Here is a 17,795-nt window from a genome sequence, read left to right as displayed (position 1 = left end):
CCCACAGACAGACAGACCCTGAGCCTGTACAGACTGAGCACTCACAGACAGACAGACCCTGAGCCTGTACAGACTGAGCGCCCACAGACAGACAGACTCTGAGCCTGTACAGACTGAGCGCCCACAGACAGACAGACTCTGAGCCTGTACAGACTGAGCGCCCACAGACAGACAGACCCTGAGCCTGTACAGGCTGAGCACCCACAGACAGACAGACTCTGAGCCTGTACAGACTGAGCACCCACAGACAGACAGACTCTGAGCCTGTACAGACTGAGCACCCACAGACAGACAGACTCTGAGCCTGTACAGACTGAGCGCCCACAGACAGACAGACCCTGAGCCTGTACAGACTGAGCGCCCACATACAGACAGACCCTGAGCCTGTACAGACTGAGCACCCACAGACAGACAGACCCTGAGCCTGTACAGACTGAGCACTCACAGACAGACAGACCCTGAGCCTGTACAGACTGAGCGCCCACAGACAGACAGACCCTGAGCCAGTACAGACTGAGCACCCACAGACAGACAGACCCTGAGCCTGTACAGACTGAGCACTCACAGACAGACAGACCCTGAGCCTGTACAGACTGAGCGCCCACAGACAGACAGACTCTGAGCCTGTACAGACTGAGCACCCACAGACAGACAGACCCTGAGCCTGTACAGACTGAGCGCCCACAGACAGACAGACTCTGAGCCTGTACAGACTGAGCGCCCACAGACAGACAGACCCTGAGCCTGTACAGACTGAGCACTCACAGACAGACAGACCCTGAGCCTGTACAGACTGAGCGCCCACAGACAGACAGACCCTGAGCCTGTACAGACTGAGCACCCACAGACAGACAGACCCTGAGCCTGTACAGACTGAGCACTCACAGACAGACAGACCCTGAGCCTGTACAGACTGAGCGCCCACAGACAGACAGACTCTGAGCCTGTACAGACTGAGCGCCCACAGACAGACAGACTCTGAGCCTGTACAGACTGAGCGCCCACAGACAGACAGACCCTGAGCCTGTACAGGCTGAGCACCCACAGACAGACAGACTCTGAGCCTGTACAGACTGAGCGCCCACAGACAGACAGACTCTGAGCCTGTACAGACTGAGCGCCCACAGACAGACAGACCCTGAGCCTGTACAGACTGAGCGCCCACATACAGACAGACCCTGAGCCTGTACAGACTGAGCACCCACAGACAGACAGACCCTGAGCCTGTACAGACTGAGCACTCACAGACAGACAGACCCTGAGCCTGTACAGACTGAGCGCCCACAGACAGACAGACCCTGAGCCTGTACAGACTGAGCACCCACAGACAGACAGACCCTGAGCCTGTACAGACTGAGCACTCACAGACAGACAGACCCTGAGCCTGTACAGACTGAGCGCCCACAGACAGACAGACTCTGAGCCTGTACAGACTGAGCACCCACAGACAGACAGACCCTGAGCCTGTACAGACTGAGCGCCCACAGACAGACAGACTCTGAGCCTGTACAGACTGAGCGCCCACAGACAGACAGACCCTGAGCCTGTACAGACTGAGCACTCACAGACAGACAGACCCTGAGCCTGTACAGACTGAGCGCCCACAGACAGACAGACCCTGAGCCTGTACAGACTGAGCGCCCACAGACAGACAGACCCCGAGCCTGTACAGACTGAGCGCCCACAGACAGACAGACTCTGAGCCTGTACAGACTGAGCGCCCACAGACAGACAGAACGAGCGCCCACAGACAGACAGACCCTGAGCCTGTACAGGCTGAACACCCACAGACAGACAGACTCTGAGCCTGTACAGACTGAGCACCCACAGACAGACAGACTCTGAGCCTGTACAGACTGAGCGCCCACAGACAGACAGACTCTGAGCCTGTACAGACTGAGCACCCACAGACAGACAGACCCTGAGCCTGTACAGACTGAGCACCCACAGACAGACAGACCCTGAGCCTGTACAGACTGAGCACTCACAGACAGACAGACCCTGAGCCTGTACAGACTGAGCGCCCACAGACAGACAGACTCTGAGCCTGTACAGACTGAACACCCACAGACAGACAGACTCTGAGCCTGTACAGACTGAGCACCCACAGACAGACAGACTCTGAGCCTGTACAGACTGAGCGCCCACAGACAGACAGACCCTGAGCCTGTACAGACTGAGCGCCCACATACAGACAGACCCTGAGCCTGTACAGACTGAGCGCCCACAGACAGACAGACTCTGAGCCTGTACAGACTGAGTGCCCACAGACAGACAGACTCTGAGCCTGTACAGACTGAGCGCCCACAGACAGACAGACTCTGAGCCTGTACAGACTGAGCACCCACAGACAGACAGACCCTGAGCCTGTACAGACTGAGCACTCACAGACAGACAGACCCTGAGCCTGTACAGACTGAGCGCCCACAGACAGACAGACTCTGAGCCTGTACAGACTGAGCGCCCACAGACAGACAGACTCTGAGCCTGTACAGACTGAGCGCCCACAGACAGACAGACCCTGAGCCTGTACAGGCTGAGCACCCACAGACAGACAGACTCTGAGCCTGTACAGACTGAGCACCCACAGACAGACAGACTCTGAGCCTGTACAGACTGAGCGCCCACAGACAGACAGACCCTGAGCCTGTACAGACTGAGCGCCCACATACAGACAGACCCTGAGCCTGTACAGACTGAGCACCCACAGACAGACAGACCCTGAGCCTGTACAGACTGAGCACTCACAGACAGACAGACCCTGAGCCTGTACAGACTGAGCGCCCACAGACAGACAGACTCTGAGCCTGTACAGACTGAGCACCCACAGACAGACAGACCCTGAGCCTGTACAGACTGAGCACTCACAGACAGACAGACCCTGAGCCTGTACAGACTGAGCGCCCACAGACAGACAGACCCTGAGCCTGTACAGACTGAGCACCCACAGACAGACAGACCCTGAGCCTGTACAGACTGAGCACTCACAGACAGACAGACCCTGAGCCTGTACAGACTGAGCGCCCACAGACAGACAGACTCTGAGCCTGTACAGACTGAGCACCCACAGACAGACAGACCCTGAGCCTGTACAGACTGAGCGCCCACAGACAGACAGACCCTGAGCCTGTACAGACTGAGCGCCCACAGACAGACAGACCCTGAGCCTGTACAGACTGAGCGCCCACAGACAGACAGACCCTGAGCCTGTACAGACTGAGCGCCCACATACAGACAGACCCTGAGCCTGTACAGACTGAGCACTCACAGACAGACAGACCCTGAGCCTGTACAGACTGAGCGCCCACAGACAGACAGACTCTGAGCCTGTACAGACTGAACACCCACAGACAGACAGACCCTGAGCCTGTACAGACTGAGCGCCCACATACAGACAGACCCTGAGCCTGTACAGACTGAGCGCCCACATACAGACAGACCCTGAGCCTGTACAGACTGAGCGCCCACAGACAGACAGACCCTGAGCCTGTACAGACTGAGCGCCCACAGACAGACAGACCCCGAGCCTGTACAGACTGAGCGCCCACAGACAGACAGACTCTGAGCCTGTACAGACTGAGAGCCCACAGACAGACAGACCCTGAGTCTGTACAGACTGAGCGCCCACAGACAGACAGACCCTGAGCCTGTACAGACTGAGCGCCCACAGACAGACAGACCCCGAGCCTGTACAGACTGAGCGCCCACAGACAGACAGACCCTGAGCCTGTACAGACTGAGCACCCACAGACAGACAGACCCTGAGCCTGTACAGACTGAGCGCCCACAGACAGACAGACCCTGAGCCTGTACAGACTGAGCGCCCACAGACAGACAGACCCTGAGCCTGTACAGACTGAGCGCCCACAGACAGACAGAACGAGCGCCCACAGACAGACAGACCCTGAGCCTGTACAGACTGAGCGCCCACAGACAGACAGACTCTGAGCCTGTACAGACTGAGCGCCCACAGACAGACAGACTCTGAGCCTGTACAGACTGAGCACCCACAGCCTGGATATACAATTAGGACGGCACAGACAGACCTACAAGCCCAAGGAGAGTAGAATGAGCCAGCAACGTGACCAGGGGATCCTAGAGGATAAGGACCACTTCCTGCTATAATGTAACCAGGGGATCCTGGAGGATGAGGCACACTTCCTGCTACAATGTGACCAGGGGATCCTGGAGTATGAGGACCACTTCCTGCTACAATGTGACCAGGGGATCATGAAGGATGAGGACCACTTCCTGTTACTATGTGACCAGGGGATCCTGGAGGATGAGGACCACTTCCTGCTACAATGTGACCAGGGGATCCTGGAGGATGAGGGCCACTTCCTGCTACAATGTGACCAGGGGATCCTGGAGGATAAGGACCACTTCCTGCTACAATGTGACCAGGGGATCCTGGAGGACGAGGACCATTTCCTGCTACAATGTAACCAGGGGATCATGAAGGATGAGGACCACTTCCTGCTACAATGTGACCAGGGGATCCTGGAGGATGAGGACTACTTCCTGCTACAATGTGACCAGGGGATCCTGGAGGATAAGGACCACTTCCTGCTACAATGTGACCAGGGGATCCTGGAGGACGAGGACCATTTCCTGCTACAATGTAACCAGGGGATCATGAAGGATGAGGACCACTTCCTGCTACAATGTGACCAGGGGATCCTGGAGGATGAGGACTACTTCCTGCTACAATGTGACCAGGGGATCCTGGAGGATAAGGACCACTTCCTGCTACAATGTGACCAGGGGATCCTGGAGGATGAGAACCACTTCCTGCTACAATGTGACCAGGGGATCCTGGAGGATAAGGACCACTTCCTGCTACAATGTGACCAGGGGATCCTGGAGGATGAGAACCACTTCCTGCTACAATGTGACCAGGGGATCCTGGAGGATGAGGACCACTTCCTGCTACAATGTGACCAGGGGATCCTGGAGGATGAGGACCACTTCCTGCTACAATGTGACCAGGGGATCCTGGAGGACAAGGACCACTTCCTGCTACAATGTGACCAGGGGATCCTGGAGGATGTGGACCACTTCCTGCTACAATGTGACCAGGGGATCCTGGAGGACAAGGACCACTTCCTGCTACAATGTGACCAGGGGATCCTGGAGGATGAGAACCACTTCCTGCTACAATGTAACCAGGGGATCCTGGAGGATGAGGACCACTTCCTGCTACAATATGACCAGGGGATCCTGGAGGATGAGGACCACTTCCTGCTACAATATGACCAGGGGTTCCTGGAGGATGAGGACCACTTCCTGCTACAATGTGACCAGGGGATCCTGGAGGATGAGAACCACTTCCTGCTACAATGTGACCAGGGGTTCCTGGAGGATGAGGACCACTTCCTGCTACAATGTGACCAGGGGATCCTGGAGGATGAGGATTACTTCCTGCTACAATGTAACCAGGGGATCCTGGAGGATGAGGATTACTTCCTGCTACAATGTGACCAGGGGATCCTGGAGGATGAGGATTACTTCCTGCTACAATGTAACCAGGGGATCCTGGAGGATGAGGATTACTTCCTGCTACAGTGCCCTAAATACTCAGCAGTGAGGGACACTTCCAGAGACTCTCCGCTGTCATGCCGGACTTTAATTCTATGGAAGAGAAGAGGAAACTCCAAATCCTACTGGGAGAAGAGGAGCCAATGATGAAAATATCTGCATAATATGTGACAGCGTGTCACAGCCTGAGAGGGACATGAAAAACTGAGGACTTAACAATCCTTTACATGGACTCACTCCTCATTATATTACCCATTAACCCCGCCCCTTGACACAGAAACAGAGAGAGAGAGAATGAAAAAGAGAAAGATGGAGGGAAAGAGAGAAAAGACATAGAAAGAGAGAGAACGAAAGACAGAGAAGGAATACACAGAGATAGAGAGACTCGGTGTATACAGTGGGTGAGAAGGGAATAGTGTTATGTTGGGTCTTTGGCCCCCCCCCCACCTAAGTTTTGATGCTCTGCAACGCCCACAGATTGAGGGCTACAAATAAATGAGGATGCATTTTTGAGAGATACTCACAATTTGATTTAGGTCATAACTATGCAAAGAAATTGTGTTTGGGAATTTGGCTTTACAAACACTTCAATAATGCAAAACCACACAGAAAACTCCAGCCTGTAGAGCCAACATATTGTCCTGCATTGCTGAGCTACTTTCCTGTTCTAGATGTTCCATCAAACCAACCTGATGATGGTGAGGGATGGTGTGACCTTCCTGTGTGGAATCCCGGGAATACAGAGGACGGGGACATCTCTCTGGTTGGTTTCTGTAACTGGATGACTCCACCATGGTGTCCTGGTACAGATCGTTGTGTCTTTTTGGAATCTCTGACTCCTCCATCACCCTATCCTCATCATCCTCCTCTTTTCTCTCGTCTTGAACAACAACTTTAGAATTTCTCAGGTTTCCACTCTGAATATATAATAAAAATGACATCAATGGTAACAATGCAGACAATGTACAGATCCTAATGATACTATCAGTGATTGTTCCTCATCTACCTGATGATGGTGAGGGATGGTGTGACCTTCCTGTGTGGAATCCCGGGAATACAGAGGACATCTCTCTGGTGGGTTCCTGGTATTAAGTGGCCCCATCATTAAAGCCTTATAGAGCTCCACGTTCCCTTCAAAAAACTCCTTCATCACCCTATACTTTTCATCCTCCTCTTTTCTCTCGTCTTGAACAACAACTTTCGAATCTCTCAGGTTTCCACTCTGAATATATAATAAAAATGACATCAATGGTAACAATGCAGATAATGTACAGATCCTAATGATACTATCAGTGATTGTTCCTCATCTACCTGATGATGGTGAGGGATGAAGTGACCTTCCTGTGTGGAATCCCGGGAATACAGAGGACGGGGACATCTCTCTGGTGGGTTCCTGGTATTAGGTGGCTCCATCATGAAAGCCTTATAGAGCTCTGCGTTCCCTTCAAAAAACTCCTTCATCACCCTATACTTTTCATCTTCTTTTATCTCTGCTTTAACATCAACTTTAGACCCTCTCAGGTTTCCACTCTGAATATATAATAAAAATGACATCAATGTAACAATGCAGATAATGTACAGATCCTAATGATACTATCAGTGATTGTTCCTCATCTACCCGATGATGGTGAGGGATGGTGTGACCTTCCTGTGTGGAATCCCGGGAATACAGAGGACGGGGACATGTCTCTGGTGGGTTCCCATTACTGGATCCATCTGTAGGAAACACACACACTGACTGAATACATTGTTTCTATGTGTTTATCAGATGATGGGGGATCTAGGTGGACCCTCCGTACTGCTCTCTCCTTTACAATAAAGTCTCCTCTTACCCGGTGATGTGAGGGGCGGCTGATTCTCCATCATGACGTCCTTGTAGAGATCCTTGTGTCCTTCTAAATACTCCCACTCCTCCATGGAGAAATAGACAGTGACATCCTGACACCTTATAGGAACCTGACACACACAATGATACAGTCACCATCCAGACACATCCCTTCTGTTGAACCTTCACAGACATCAGAAATAGTTATTTCCTCCTCCATATAGATTATAAAATCAAACATACGTATTATAAATCCAACCTCTTAAAAAAAACCCCATCCCGTATCATCGTATAAACTGAAAAGGTGAAATTGATGGAACAGCGACACATCTCCAAAAGGAAGAGAATTTTTCCGGCCCCGTAAGTGGGGGAATGGTCTACCCCTGAAGGGGTTAATCTAGGTTTCCACACTATATATGTGTGTATCATCATCTGATGGGGATAAAAGAGGTCACAGTTACTATGGAGTTAGAGGACGGACATGACGGGGGGTACTAGGTGTAAATAGAAAATAAGATCTTATTACCTTCTCTGCTGCCACTCCCAGCAATGTCTCCTCTCTACTTTGTACTTTCATGGAATTTTCTATTTATACCTGACATCACTTCCTCTCTTCCATGGAGACTTCCTGTGTGGGTAGGAGTGAGAATATCCCCATCTTGTGGAGCTGAGAGGAATTGCAGCCCTGAGAAACGTCTCGTAGTGTGAACACGGCCTTAGGCTACTTGTTTAGCATTTTAAAGGTTTTCTTGTTATAGTTACCCTTTAAATATCCTTTGTGGGGAACTAAATCCATCCTAATCCATACGATGGCAATCGGCATATATAAATAAGCAGCAACGTTCCCAAGGCTTGCATCTTACTCAAGCATAACAAGATGAGGAAAGCTTGAAGAAGAGGGATTTATGTGAGAACATTGCATAAAGACTCAATTTTTAGATATCAAAGTTTCCATCCGGTGGATGGATTCCAAGATCTCAGATGAGTGTAGACCGTATAGTAAGAACTAGGGTTGCACCAATATCCTTTTTTCTATCAGTGACTATGAGTACCGATACTTTCTGTCAAGGACTCACTCATGCCGAGTACCGATACTTTCCAGTGCCATTTTCATCCATACAAAAATGAAAAGGTGCAAATCGCAATGCAAATGAGGTGATTCTTGTCCGCATCACATGTGGTTTCCACCACTGCTCCTGTGTGAACCCAGACTTGTCATAAGGATTTTGAGGAGACAACAGTAGTTGCTAAGGATGCAGCGGGTGCAAGCTGCCACTGCTTCCTTAGCAACCATTCACAGCAGGGATAGTGACCACTGCACTCTGTATAGGGGTTGTATATGATATACTCCTGTCCACTATGCTCTGTACCCTTGGCTGTATATGAAATACTCCTGACTAATGCACTATGTACCCTGGGCTGTATATGATATACTCGTGACCACCGCACTCTGTAACCAGGGCTGTATATGATATAGTGATTCATGTAATCACTAATTATTTTTGTGCACTTCTGGCGCAGCACGTTTTTTGATTTTTCTGTATATGATATACTTCTAATCACTGCACTCTGTACCCTGGGCTGTATATGATATACTCCTGACCACTAAACTCTGTACCCTAAGCTGTATATGATATGCTCCTGACCACTGCGCTCTGTACCCTGGCTGTATATGATATACTTCTAACCACTGCACTCTGTACCCTGGGCTGTATATGATATACTCCTGATCACTACACTCTGTTCCCTTGACTGTATATGATATATTCCTGACCACTACACTCTGTACCCTGGGCTGTATATGATATACTCCTGACCCCTGCACTCTGTTCCCTTGACTGTATATGATATATTCCTGACCACTGCACTCTGTACCCTGAGCTGTATATGATATACTCCTGACCACTGCACTCTGTACCCTGGCTGTATATGATATACTCCTGACCCCTGCACTCTGTTCCCTTGACTGTATATGATATATTCCTGACCACTGCACTCTGTACCCTGGACTGTATATGATATACTCCTGACCACTACACTCTGTACCCTGAGCTGTATATGATATACTCCTGACCACTGCACTCTGTACCCTGGCTGTATATGATATACATCTAACCACTGCACTCTGCACTCTGTACTCTGGGCTGTATATGATATACTCCTGACCACTACACTCTGTACCTTGGGCTGTATATAATATACTCCTGACAACTGCACTCTGTACTCTGGGCTGTATATGATATACTCCTGACCACTACACTCTGTACCCTGAGCTGTATATGATATACTCCTGACCAATACACTCTGTACCCTGGGCTGTATATGATATACTCCTGACCACTGCACTCTGTACCCTGGGCTGTATATGATATACTACTGACCACTGCACTCTGTACCCTGGGCTGTATATAATATACTCCTGACCACTATACTCTGTACAGGTTTTTAAAGTTCCAGCAGATAAGAAGTTGGACTCGTTATTGAAAGCCTCCTTTGTGGTTGCAGGATCTGCGATACAGCCAGCAGTAGCGGCCTTAGGAGTTTGTCGGTTTTTAAAAAGACCATATGAAGCGGGTGTCCAAGACAGTTCCTTCTCAAGGAGAGTCTGTGGAAGATCTGTCAGCTCTACCTCGCACTGTATGTTAATTACCATGAAAAAGTTACTGGCTGGCTTCCCTTTTCAGGGAGGACGCCTTTTTGGTCACGATCTGGATAAGTATATCCAAAAGATCTCGGGGTGGGTGAAGAGTACGTTGCTACTTGTGAAAAGGAAGAGCAAGCGTCTTTCCTTTAAGATCCCCAGCACTCATACTGCCAGTGCTTCTAATTCCAGACGGGGGCGACGGCCTCAACCATCTGGGTCTGGAACCAAGCCTTCAGGACAGGGTCAGTAAAAGCCCTGGGCCCAGAGATCAGCCAAGTCTTGCTCTAAGCCTACTCTGTGAAGGGGCGCCCCCACTCACTTGGGTGGGGGGGGGGGGGGGGAGGCTGCTGCAGTTCTCAAAGGTTTGGGTGGAATCAATCCAAGACAACTGGGTTATCTCCACCATTTCTCAGGGGTACAAACTGGAATTTCAGGTGTTCCCATATCCTTAGTTTATAAGGTCAAGTATACCGACAGATCCCCTAAAAAGGTCTCTCTTTCTGGCATTGGACCAGCTGAGGGCTCAAAGAGTGATAATGGAGGTTCCAGAGAACTAAAGGTTCAGGGGTTTTTACTTAAACCTGTTCATAATCCCCAAACCAAGCGGGGATGTGAGACCTATTCTGGATCTCAAAGCTCTATAATAGTTTCTGAACCTTCGTACTTTCCGTATGGAGTCAGTACGTTTAGACATAGCCTCCCGGCAGGGAGAGGAATTTCTAGCATCCATAGACATTAAGGATGCATATCTTCACACGCCTATATTCCAGGCTCATCAAGGTTTCTACGCTTTGCAATAGAGAACCGTTATTTTCAGTTTGTGGCCCTGCCCTTCGGGTTAGCCACAGCTCCAAGAGTGTTCACAAAGATCCTAGCTCCAGTTTTGGCTGTTCTAAGGTCCCGAGGTATATCTATAATAGGATATCTGGATGATCTATTACTGATAGATCGATCGGCTTTGGCTCTAAGCCAAAATGTCCATCAGACAGTACATTTCTTAGAACATCTGGGTTGGATACTGAACTTGGTAAAGTCAGCATTACAGTTGGTCCAGCATCTGGAATATCTGGGTCTTCTTGTGGACAAAGCACAGGCAAAGATATTTTTGCCAGCAAGAAAGGTCGCAGACCTAAAGGATCAGGTTCGGTCCATAGTAAGGCTGAGATATTCTTCTATACGTCTTTGCATGAAGTTATTGGGGAAAATGGTGTTCGCATTCAAGGATATTCCCTATGCCCAGTTCCATGCCAGACCCTTACAGAACAACATTCTGTCTGCCTGGACTAGAAAGGTTCAGTCTCTAGACCGGTCCATGTCTCTGGTACCAAGAGTACGTCAGAGTCTAAATTGGTGGTTGTTGACCAGAAATATGGAGAAAGGGAAATTCTTTCTTCCAGTGACTTGGAAATTAGTCACTACAGATGCCAGTCTCTCCGGCTGGGGAGCGGTTCTCGAGGAAGCCACTGTCCAGGGGAAATGGTCTTGGGTAGATAAAAGTCTCCCCATCAACATTTCGGAAATCCGAGCAGTCAGTCGAGCTTTGAAATTCTGGATGTCCAGGGTTTACAGGGTTACCCTGTCAGGGTACAATCTGACAATGCCACGGCTGTGGCTTATATCAACCATTAAGGAGGCACAAAGAGTCGGTCAGCCCAGAAAGAGGTGGACTTCATCCTGTCGTGGCCAGAGAAGTTTCTGCCATGCCTGACAGCAGTTTTCATTCCAGGAATAGAGAACTGGTAGGCAGACTTTTGTGTTGTCGACAGATGTTTCCGGGGAATGGTCCTTACACCCCAAGATTTTTCAATCAATCTGCCTATGCTGGGGAGTTCCAGACGTAGATCAGTTGGCATCCAGGTTCAACAACAAGTTGAAGAAATTTGTGTCCAGGACCAGGGATCCACTCGTGGTTGGAGTGGATGCTTTGGTAAATCCTTGGGAGGAGTATTCCTGGATTTATGTCTTTCTTCGGGTGCAGCTGATACCGCGTCTGTTGCGCAGGATCCAGCTAGAGAGGAAACCAGAAATTTTGGTAGCCCCAGCATGGCCGAGGAGGGTTTGTTTTGCAAAAATCCAGAGATTGGCAGTGATGAGGCCTTGGATTCTTCTACTGCGTCCGGACCTACTCTCTCAATTCCACCCTGCTGTACAGTCTCTAAAATTGATGGCTTGGCTATTGATGCTGTAATCTTGAAGGAACGGGGTGTACCTGGCCCTGCAGTTCCTACACTGATAAACGCTAGGAAACCAGTCTCTAGATACATTTATTACAGGGTTTGGAAATCCTACATTTCCTGGTGTGAGACCAGGAAATGGCATCCCCGCATATATATCATCGGGAGAATTCTAGCTTTCCTTCAAATAGGTGTAGATATGAAGTTAGCCTTGAGCACTATCAAAGGGCAGATTTCAGCTTTAGCCATCTTCCAGGAACCAATCACTTCCTATTCGTTGGTTCAGACCTTCGTCCGGAGAATGTTACATTTGCTTCCACCAGTGAAGCCATCATTATGTCCTTATGACTAAAATTTGGTGTTGGCAGTTTTGCAAAAACAGCCTTTGAGGGAGGTTCCCCTGGTTCTTTTGACCAGGAAACTAGTCTTTTTGATTTTGATAACTTCAGCTAGAAGGGTATCGGAACTAGCAGCTCTTTCTTGTAAAGAGCCATTCTTGATATTTCATCAAGAGAGGGTGATTTTACATCCACACCCAGGTTTTTTGTCCAAGGTGGTGTCCACCTTTCATTTGAAACAGGACATTATACTACCTTCCTTTTTTCCAGCCCCTCACTCAGAGGAGGAAAAGTTATTGCATTCTCTTGATGTAATGCGTGCACTTTTTTACTTATAGGAAACACCTCAGATTTTGTAAGACCGAGATCTTGTTTGTACTGCCAGAAGGCCCCAGAAAGGTGTTGGCAGCATCTAAATCTATGATTTCTTTTTGGATTTGCCAGGTTATTACCCAGGCGTATGGTTTAGTAGGAAAGGTTCCACCTTTTCCTGTAAAGGCACATTCTACCAGAGGAGTAGGTGCCTCTTGGGCACATCGCCATCATGTCTCTATGGCTCAGATTTGCAAGGCCCTGACCTGGTCGTCGGTGCATATGTTCACTCGTTTCTAACGAGTGGATGTTGGGACTCAGGAGGAATCTGTGATTGGCCGTAGTGTTATGCAGGTGGTGGTGTAATCCTTTTTTGGGGTTAAAATGGCGGTATTTTTTGGTGGGCCCCTTCCCCACAGATGCATTGCTTTGGAACATACCATATGTTATGATTTATGGCTCTGTGTCCCATGATGTACAAAATTAAAAATTGATTTTTTAATACAGACTTACCTGTAAAATCTATTTCTTGAAGTACATCACAGAGGTCCCTCCCCTCTTCTATGGGGTCCTTATTGCTTGCTACAAAACTGAGGTACTTCCTGTGTCGGAGGGGTTAAATAGGGGGGCATCAATTCTGATTGGTTGCCAGTGTCCTTCACCTGTAGGTGGCTATATAACCCATATGTTATGATTTATGACTCTGTGTCCCGTGATGTACTTCAAGAAATGGATTTTACAGGTAAGTCTGTATTAAAAAATCCATTTTTTTTTAGCCCCTGAAAATGTTAATTTTTGGAAGGTTTGTTTAATTTTCTAGTGGGGTCGAATTGACACTTGTTTTCAACTGTACGAACGATAAAATCCAAAAGGAGCAGGATGGAAAGTTTTTCTCAAATTAGGAAAATTCTAACTGTGGATTTCCTTACGAAAAATCAAACACATAGTAATTGAAACGACTGGGATAGCCAGTCTGGGCAAAATTTGCTTTCAAATAAAATTGGCCGACTTGGTGATGGCAAGAAAGAATTTTCTGATGAACGATTGCTCTACGAACACTCAAAAGAGAATCTAACCCTGTATGGGCATCTTTAGAACCTCCAGAGGAAGGAAGTAGGTCCTCTCTGAAGGGATAGACCGATGAGTCGAAACTGGAGGAAAAAGGTGACACATCTACGAAATAAGGAGAATGTTTCAGCCCCGTAAGTGGGGAAATGTTCTGCCCCTGAAGGGGTTAATCTAGGTTTCCACACTATATATATGTGTGTATCATCATCTGCTGGAGATAAAAGACGTCACAGTGAATATGGAGGAAGAGCACGGAAGTAGAAAATAAGATCTTATTACCTCCTCTACTGCCACTTCCAGCAATGTCTCCTCTCTACTTTCTCCCGACTCACCTCTGACCCGGGAACTTTCTGTCCTTATATTACCTCACTTCCTGTTTGTATTCCATGGAGACTCCTGATTTAAGTAAAAATTAGATCACCACCTTGTGGAGGTCAGAGAAACAGCAGCCCTGAGAAATGTTTTAGTGAATGTATTGAGAAGGGGGCTGAATGTCCTGTTTTGTTTGGATCCGGGGCTTTACCCCCTCCCCCAAACAATGGGCTCCCTGTATCTCCCTTCCCAGCCCTGTGGTTTCCTACACCAGTCTCTCATTTACCCCCCCAGACCTGCAGTCTTTGCACTCCCCAATCCTGCAGTCTTTGCGCCCCCCCCCAGTCCTGCAGACTTTGCGCCCTCCCCAGTCCTGCATTCTCTGTATCTCCCCCAGTTCTACAGTCTTTGCGCCCCCCAGTCCTGCAGTCTTTGTGCCCCCCCAGTCCTGCAGTCGTTGCACCCCCCCAGTCCTGCAATCTTTGCACCCCCCCAGTCCCTCATTCTCTGCATCCCCCCAGTCTTACAGTCATTGGGCCCCCTCAGTCCTGCAGTTTTTGCGCCCCCCCCCCCCAGTCCAAAATGGTCTTTGTTTGTCTGAGGTGCCTTCACACCGTAAGCCTATAGAGGTTCTCTTGATCAAAGCAAGAATTGCCTTGCTGTCAAAAATTTAAATGATATGTACCCGTTAAACAAAGGTGTTAATTGTGCCCATAAAACCTACACCAAAATATTTCTTCCAGATTAAATCAACACCCACAAAGCTAAGCAGCTTAGATCCAGAATACACTTAAACAGCAACATCTCCATCAGGGGCATCATAGCTGCTGCTAATCCAGGACTGATTCATTTTGATAAATGTCAGCCAGTCCACGGAGTATGTAACCAGATGTGCTCTATTATCTGTCACAAAACCTTTGGCAGCTCTAAATGCCAGTTCCCAAAGCAGGCTGGATGCAGGGCAGCCCAATTGCATACTTGGTACATTCTACACTGACCACTGATATAAGGGGATCCTTCTCCCATTGGTCAACAATGTAAGGGACCACTACACTGACCACTGATATAAGGGTGTACTTCTCCTTTTGGTCACCAATGTAAGGGGCCACTACACAGACCATTTATATAAGGGGGGTCCTTCTCCCATTGGTCATCAAAGTAAGTGAATACTACACTGTCCACTCATTTAAGGGGGCCCTTCTCCCATTGGTCACCAATATAAGGGACCACTACACCGATCACTTATATAAGGGTCCTTCTACTTTTGCTCAAAACCCCCCCATGTTTCCCAGGCTCTGTTATCCCACCTGTGGGCCTTGAACCGGCTTGGCAGATATTGCCATGTAGAGGAGAGGGAGACAAGCGAACATCTGATGTCTCATTAAAGAGAACCTGTCACAATATCCAATCACATAGGAGAATATTGAACCCTTTTGAGAAAGCAATAACAAGTTAAGTGAAAAAAGTGTAAAAGTTAAAGTTATACCCAATCACCTAAACCCTTTTCCCCCCAAGAGCTCTTACATACATGCATGTGTGATGGCCGCCTACATATGAAAATCTCCATTATGTTACATATTTTTTTGGTTAAAATTTTTTTATTATCATTTCACTTTTATAAGATTGCAGTCATAAAATCGGGAAATAGTAAAAGGTAAAAATCCGACAGGTCAGGAAAATTACTTTTCTGGAGTGTGGAGGTGGAGTCTTTAATAATTTAAGTAAAATACAATACACAACGTGTTACATTATTTAAGTGTTTGTGAAATCTTCCCGCACAAAATGCACTCCGCCAATAAAAGGTAAGGGCTCCATTTTTATTTTCTCCTGCTATCAATGGCCGACACGGGACAACACTTCATCCATGTCTTTGGTGATCTCTGATCTCCTTATGAAGTGTTTCTTACATGATGGAGATCAGCCATGGAGTATATCTGAGGTGTATATCAGGGTGTGCTCCTTCCCCACATGTCCACCAACATTCATATAGAAGACATTTCCCGCACTCAAGACACTAATACACCTCCAGGGTTGTGTGAAACCCCTGATGTACAGGAAGACAGGATTTCAGTGAGGAACAATTCCCTCACTCAGACCATTAAAGTTTATTCTCCTCCGTGTCCAATCTCAGATGACTGTAAACAGAGGACTTCTGTGGGTCACAGTTCTGCCACTCAGGACAGGAAAGTGGCTCTACCTCCTTGTGTGATCTCTGATGGCTGTAAAGATCGGATTTCACTGAAAAACATTTCCCACACTCAGGACAGGAATACGGCTTTTCCCCCATGTGAGATCTCTGATGTTTGTAAAGAATGCACTTCTGTGAAAAACATTTACCGCACTCAAGACAGGAATATGGCTTCTCCCCCGTGTGCAATCTCTGATGTGTGTAAAGATTGGACTTCATTGAAAAACATTTTCCACACTCGGAACAGGAATACGGCTTCTCCCCCGTGTGAGATCTCTGATGTTTGTAAAGAATGATCTTCTGTGAAAAACATTTCCCACACTCAAGACAGGAATACGGCTTCTCACCTGAGTGCAGTCTCTGATGTCTGTAAAGGCTGGACTTGTCTAAATAACATTTCCCGCACTCAGGGCAGGAATGCGGCTTCTCTCCCGTGTGAGACCATTGGTGTCTGCTGAGGCTGGATTTGTTTGCAAAATATTTCCCACACTCAGAACAAGAAAACGGCTTTTCCCCCGTGTGAGTCCTTTGATGTTTGACAAGGTCTGATTTTTGTACAAAACATTTCCCGCAATCAGAACAGGAATACAGCTTCTGCCCCGTGTGAGATCTCTGATGAGTGTAAAGATTGGACTTATCTGAAAAACATTTCCCACACTCAGAACAGGAAAACGGCTTCTCCCCCGTATGACACCTCTGATGTGTGGAAAGATACCACTTATTTGAAAAATATTTCCCACACTCAAGACAGGAATATGGCTTCTCTCCTGTGTGTGACCTCTGATGAATGGCAAGATTGGACTTCTTTGAAAAACATTTCCCGCACTCAGTACAGGGAAACCTCTTATCTGTTGGAAGGACGGCACCACCCCTCCCAGTCTGAGGTTCCTCGGGATAAGAGGAATACGATGGTCCTGCACCGTCCCTCACAGTCTGAGGTTTCTCAGGATAAGAGGAATACGATGGTTTGGCACTGTCCTTCACAGTCTGAGGTTCCTCAGGATAAGAAGAATACAATGGTCCGGCACTGTCCCTCACAGTCTGAGGTTCCTCAGCATAAGAGGAATACGATGGTCCGGCACCGTCCCTTACAGTCTGAGGTTCCTCAGGATAAGAGGAATACGATGGTCCGGCACCGTCCCTCACAGTCTGAGGTTCCTCAGGATAAGAGGAATACGATGGTCCGGCACTGTCCCTCACAGTCTGAGGTTCCTCAGGATAAGAGGAATACGATGGTCCATCTACACTGTGTGGTGCCGGATGGACATTTGAGGTAGCCGGGTTTTCTCCTGGACTATACTGTGTGATGTCCTCATCTTCTACTTTACAGTCTGGAGACAAAGTGAGACAATCCTCTGAGGTTTTCCTCATCTCCCGTCCATCTACTAAAATAGAA

At 48.2% G+C, this 17,795-nt stretch overlaps 2 protein-coding genes across 2 annotated transcripts in view; both read right to left on the bottom strand.

Moving 5' to 3' along the window:
* Positions 1–17,795, bottom strand: part of LOC309562616 (uncharacterized protein) — a 679,009-nt gene that overhangs the window by 478,655 nt on the left and 182,559 nt on the right. The window contains 1 exon segment of the mRNA XM_082266869.1: positions 16,424–17,240. Within this exon segment, the coding sequence (XP_082122995.1) occupies positions 16,424–17,240 (817 nt within the window).
* LOC309562621 (uncharacterized protein) overlaps positions 1–17,795 on the bottom strand; it is a 478,591-nt gene that overhangs the window by 287,431 nt on the left and 173,365 nt on the right. The window lies entirely within an intron of this gene.

Source organism: Pelophylax lessonae (assembly GCF_965119305.1).
Source record: "Pelophylax lessonae genome assembly, chromosome: 9".
Classification (NCBI taxonomy): domain Eukaryota; kingdom Metazoa; phylum Chordata; class Amphibia; order Anura; family Ranidae; genus Pelophylax; species Pelophylax lessonae.
This window is presented reverse-complemented; position numbering and strand designations above follow the sequence as displayed.